We start from the raw sequence: 6221 nt of genomic DNA, 5'->3' as shown, positions 1-6221 counted from the left end.
CATTGCTGGTAGTATGGCCTATTTACATAATCATTGTTTTGCCTGATCTATCTTCTTTCTACCTCGAGAACCGCCCTGCCTGCAGGGTATATTGATCCCACTAGTTCAAACCATTGCAACAGTTGCTAAAGACACTTCCACCTTCCTAGCCTGCCTTTTGCCTCTCTCCACCCCCTTTCCTAGCCATTTCCAACTTGCCTTTTCCGGTTTTGTCCCATAAAACCCACTTCTGTTCCTGGTTTCGCTAACTTTTCTCTCCCGCATCCCGACCTGGAGAAGGGCTGCCATGCAGAGCGGGAGGTGGCCATTGTGGTTTGGCACCATGTGGCTTAACCCTCTGTGTTCACACCTGACTCCCGTGTGAATAAAGAATTGTATTACCACGCCGCCATGAGTTCCTGGCCTCTCTCCTGCCTGCGAAGCTAGCCCAGCAATCACCTACTTGGCAGGTGTGGGAATCATGATTTGTGCCCTCCCCAAAGCCACGTCACCACCCAGTGCTTGACTTTCAAGAATTCAAAAGCAAGGAAACAAACAAAAAGACCAAGACTTTATTGTGTTAGTTATTCCAAAGTGAACTTTACTCATTGGCAATGGAATCATCCACCATTCTTGTACCATACTTTTTTTTTTTTAATGCTTTTTTGAGTCTTTAGGAACAAACCATGTGTGAAAAGTGGAAATAGCAAGTGTGCAAGGAATTTCCATTCACGAATACAGTATCTTGTACGTGGAGTTCACAGAGTACACAGCAGGAGTACATTAACTCCTGAATCATGACAATAGCTCCATGAGGTAGGTGTTACCGAATTTACAGGTAAAATACCTGAGACTTAGCTCAACATAGCCCATGGAAAACTGGAGCCCATGCTCAGGCCTCTGATGTATATAATCATTATAAATGCAACACTATAGAGAAGCAAGCTTATTTATAGCCAACTCACCAAGTGAAGGAGCAAGGAACTTAAGACCATTAAACATGTTTCTCCATCTTCTTCTTAAAATGATTTAGGAGTGACTTCTTGATTTGTGGACTTGTTCAGCTCTAAGGAGGTGCTGGTGAATACTTCATTTTGTTAGATTTCAAATGATTTCTCTGGATTTCATTTTTCCTCGATTTTTAAATTCTGATCAGCAAAAATTTTAATATATGTGTCATTTCAGAAAAAAAAGAAAAAAGGGAGTTGGGTGGTAGTCCAGTGGGTTAAGTGCAGGTGGTGCAAAGCTCAAGGACTGGCCTAAGGATCCTGGTTTGAGCCCCTGGCTCACCAACTGCAGGCGGGTCACTTCATAGGCAGTGAAGCAGGTCTGCAGGTGTCTATCTTTCTCTCCCCCTCTCTGTCTTCCCCTCCTCTCTCCATTTCTCTCTGTCCTATCTAACAACGATGACATCAATAACAACAACAATAATAACTACAATAAAAAAAAAAAACAAGGCCAATGAAAATACATAAACATTAAAAAAAAAACTTTCACTAGCTTCTATTATTCTTGGCATTTCTGAGGTATGGTGTTCATCTCGTCCATCCGGGATTGAACACTTGAACTTGCTGACTTGAATCGAATGGACAATAACGTGAAAACTGGTAATATGACAGGTATTCACAGTTACAATTTCTCATAAATTGTAACAAGAAAGCTGATAGCTCATTGTTTTGCAATTAGGACTATATGATTTCCTTGTAAGGACATAGCTGGTTCAAATTTTACGAATTTTCAAATTTCTTGGAGCTGAATCCTGATTTTTTTCTGTAATTGCATAACTGGAATTCAAATACACAGACATACACACTTTAGTACAGTCTTAATAATCATGCTATTCTTTCATGAGTTTACCTTTAGTTTTTGATCTATCTTATATTAGTTTCAGCAGAATAAAACAGATTTTTTTTTCCTCACAAGTAAAATCTAGGTTGTTAATAAAATTCAGAATTACTCATCTGGTTGTATAGTGGTGAAATGTCAGGACAGCATGACTGTGTGGGTAAATGGAATAATTTGATCACACAATGAAAAAAAAAAAGAACTCAACACAAGAAGGAATGGTGTATTTGAGAACATTTTTAATAAATAATGTGACAAAATTACTTTTTTGATTATTGAATTTTCAATATGTAAAATTATGGCTAAAAATAAGAGGCTTCTTACATGAACATAATGAAAACATTAATCACATGAATTGTTCCCTTAGTACTGCACATCTTTCTATGTGATTCAAATTATCTAACCGAACATATTTAGTTTTTGGTGAATACCAGCTTTTTTCCTTTCCTTTCCTTTCCTTTCCTTTCCTTTCCTTTCCTTTCCTTTCCTTTTTTTTTTCCCCCTGTGGTTCAATTTTGTTTGGCTTTGTTTTCCAGTTGGGTCTGCCTCGTACGTGTGCGAATAAACGTACATTTTTCCCCCTTCAAATAGCACCAATTATAAAGTCAATGAAATTTATATAATAACAACAACAACAACAAAAAAAGATCATAAAGATCTACAGTCAGAGGGCATCATTTGGCAATTCAGAGGAAGCAATGCCTCTGTTTATGCTTATATGGAAATCTTGTAAGTTGTACATTGGCTGCAGCTAACTTAAACCTTTTATTTTCTTTTCTTGAATCCAGGAAAAGTAAGAACTATCTGGTTCATAGTCCACAATAAAGTATGCACATTACTTCACCACCTGTCGTCATTCAAATATTCCAAATACAAACATAGAGCATTAACAAAAACAGGTTAAAAACGCTTCTCAACATTTTTTTCAATAAGACAAAAAAGGTTAATAGTTACAATGGCTTACAAATAAAGTTTAATGATTGTGCTTTTAAAACCAAAAAAAAAAAAAAAAAAAGATGAAAAACAGTGCATTACAAAAACAAAAGATTAAACTTCCTTAAGTGGCACTTCTGAAAGTTGAACTGACACTACCAGAAGTAATTTAGGCCAGTTAAGATAGGGATGTCTTTAGTCAATTAGTTCTTTAAGACATCCATTTGTTTGTAATATGCATTTATAATTGCTTTTTTGATTGAAAAATAGAACAAGGTTTTTGCTAGATTCATTTATGACAATGGCTAGAGAACTAGAGATCCAACTGGCTTTCCCCTAACTTATCCGAAAGTACATTTCCAATAAGAATATACTTCGATGATTGAAATGAAGACAAAAATAAAATACCACCAGGGGTTGCAAAGAGTGTGTATTTACAGTATTTCTACCCCTTCTTTCTCATTGACTATGTTCTTCTGAATTTGCTCTATTTCTCTCAGCAGAAGGTGGTATCAAAGACTTATTTTAAAATCATGGCAAGATGAATATGTTTTAATTTGCTTTAACAGTTGGTTATAGAAAGACTATTATCTTCGGAGCCCTTGGCATGAGGTTGGTTGATCCATTTTGCATCTTTGATCAACACTTGGAGTTGGCTTAGCGTATAAGCAGTGCAATGCCATCTCAGGGGGGACAATTGCGAAAGAACCCTTTTGTTTTCTCTTGCTGGGAGATGACTGAAGCAAGAATACTTCCTTTGTGGAAAGTAAGGTATCATGGTTTGTTGTAACAGTGAGGGGAGTTCATAGAGGTTCTTCATAGGGACAGGGATCAAACAACAACAATAACATCCCAATAAAAATTTTTAAAAAAAAAGATATTCCAGTAAGAGGAATAAAAATGACAATTTGCACACTCTGATTGCACTGATCATTTTATCTGGTGTCACGTGCCATCAGACATCAGATCTCTTGAGTGTTAATTTTCACATTCGATCTCGCAAGCCTCCCTGGTTGTCTTCAGCTTTCAGTTTCCTGTAAGAGAAAAGGAGATGGTGAATTTGAAAATAAATCTTACAGTCTTAGATGTATGTCAGCGGATATTTTATAACCCTATAGCTTTTGTTTCTTCATTCGTTTACCGCCATTTACTGGTTCCTGACAATACATAGGAAAGTGCTCATAGCAGCAAATTCGTCAACCATCAGTGACTGTGACAGAAAACCTAGCAGCTGTCTAGCACAGTGCTCCAGCGTAGCGAGGGAGAGAGACTAGAGCAAGAGGAGCAGTAATGGGCTGAGTTTTCTCCTTTCCTGAGACAACTCAACATTATAGCAAACTATTAATTGGTTGTAACTATTAGATCTCACTATCACGACATATTTTTTAAAAGGGTGTTTCTTTTTTCCTTTTTCTTTATTTAAATCTTTTATTTATGTATTATTGGACAGAAACAGAGAAGAATTAAGAGGAGAGGGAGATAGAAAGGGAAAGAGACAGAGAGAGACACCTGCAGCCCTGCTTCGCCACTTGTGAAGCTTTCCCTCTGCAGGTGGGGACCAGGGGCTTGATCACGGGTCCTTGCGGTGGTGTGTATGCTCAACCAGCTGTACCACCACCTGGCCCTGTGCACCGTAATGTGTGCACTCAACCAGGTATGCCACTGCCTGGCCCCTATCATAACCTTTCCATCTCTCACAAAGAGTCCTCTACTTAAACAAATCTTTAAAACAATATTCTCTGACAGCACTTGCAGGGGTAAAATATTGTTCTGTACTTCAAAATAAAAACACTTTGGGCATTGTATAAAAATCCAGTTTAGAAAAAAGTTACCATTATAAAAAGTTGTATATGCACATGGGTTTAGTACCTAGAGGTTAAATATATTTGTAAGAAGACACATTTCTTCTTAACTTTTTTTTTTTTTAAACAAAATAGAGAAAACACATTCTTAAAAAACAGGAGGTCATTTTGTATAACATGATTTATGGCCAACTCTGTCTTGTATGTTTGTATATATCACAACAAAGTACATATCTGTGACTCAAGAAGTAGTCAACTTCACTGGGGTCAATGGTCAGATTTTTTTTTTCAGAAGACAGAATGTAGGAAACAATTGATCAACTCAGCAAGACTCATCTCGATGATCATGAGGACAGTACACAACTCAGGCAGAAAGTCCTCAATTACACTGTAACTCTGGTGCTTCACTTGTCTTATATTATAATGCCAGGAATTATATTTATCTGTACCAGTAAAGTAATTCTTATTTCCTAGTAATATTTTTGCCATATTAATTTTCTGTCTGAAGAGATGCCTATGAATATTAACCCAGCCTCTAAAAATAAGTTGTTGTTACCATTTAAAGCTTTTGAACACATCATTCTTTAAAATCACCATTACAATATAAGAATATTGGATTATATATGGATGGCATCTGTGGCATTAGGGAACTCGTAAATTTTTGAAAATACAGCAACACTACTATCCACTAATGTGTCATCATAGTTTCCTACTGAAATATTTAGCTGAAAATCATATATACCTCTAATTCTTCATTATTATCTTCTCCTCTTTCATATCCTCCAAGAACTTGCATTTCTGCAATATTTCTTCGACCTACATTTCCTTGTTCTCTTTGTCTGCTCCCCGATCCTCTGGATGACATTGAGCTTGAAGAACTAGGATCTCTGGGATTATTTGATGTTGGAAAAGTAGGTCTACAGTAAGGCAGAATATCCTCTGTGTAGTGAAATAGAAGAAGTACATATAAATCCCACTATACACATTTCATTGTATAACTCATCACTCTGATCTACAATTCTAAACACAGAAGCAGAAGTGTTGCTTTTATAGATTCATATGGACATTTTACAACAATAATGAATAATTAATACTGCCTTTTGCAAATGAAAATAACTAGCCTCGTGGCTTTTCTAGTAGTGGTTGGGATTTATGCTGATTTCATTCATATGTGCTTGCGCATTTAAAACTCACTTGGAGCCAACATTGCCAGGGGAGAGAAGTAGAATGTGGAGTCATGTTTGTTTAGCACTGGGATCTATGATTCACTGTGTCCTCCATTTTGAGAGTTCTCTGACAATGTTGAATTTTTAAAAATTTTTTAAATATTTATTTATTTTCCCTTTTGTTCCACTTTTTTATTGTTGTTGTAGTTATTGTTGTTGTTATTGATGTCATCATTGTTGAATAGGAGAGAAATGGAGAGAGGAGGGGAAGACAGAAAGGGGGAGAGAAAGATAGACACCTGCAGACCTGCTTCACTGCCTGTGAAGGAAAGCAACTCCCCTGCGGGTGGGGAGCTGGGGGCTCGAACCAGGATCTTTACGCTGGTCCTTGCACTTTGTGCCAAGGGCACTTAACCCGCTGCGCTACCACCGGACTCCCCCCTGAATTTGTTTTTCAATGAAAACTAGGACAATCTCCCTGTATCACTATAATAGC

At 37.1% G+C, this 6221-nt stretch overlaps 1 protein-coding gene across 8 annotated transcripts in view; it reads right to left on the bottom strand.

Moving 5' to 3' along the window:
* Positions 1-2043: 2043 nt before the first annotated feature.
* Positions 2044-6221, bottom strand: part of ROBO1 (roundabout guidance receptor 1) — a 1122893-nt gene continuing 1118715 nt past the window's right edge. For all 8 annotated transcript variants that reach the window (XM_060172122.1, XM_060172117.1, XM_060172118.1 and 5 more), the window contains 2 exons: positions 5302-5498; positions 2044-3791 (listed from right to left, as the gene is read on the bottom strand). In XM_060172122.1, the coding sequence (XP_060028105.1) occupies positions 3777-3791; positions 5302-5498 (212 nt within the window). In that variant the 3' untranslated portion in view covers positions 2044-3776. The remainder of the gene's footprint in view (positions 3792-5301; positions 5499-6221) is intronic.

The sequence above is a fragment of the Erinaceus europaeus genome, chromosome 14 (genome assembly GCF_950295315.1).
Source record: "Erinaceus europaeus chromosome 14, mEriEur2.1, whole genome shotgun sequence".
Lineage (NCBI taxonomy): Eukaryota > Metazoa > Chordata > Mammalia > Eulipotyphla > Erinaceidae > Erinaceus > Erinaceus europaeus.
The sequence above is the reverse complement of the archived record's forward strand: the minus strand, read 5'-3'. Positions and strand labels throughout refer to the sequence as shown.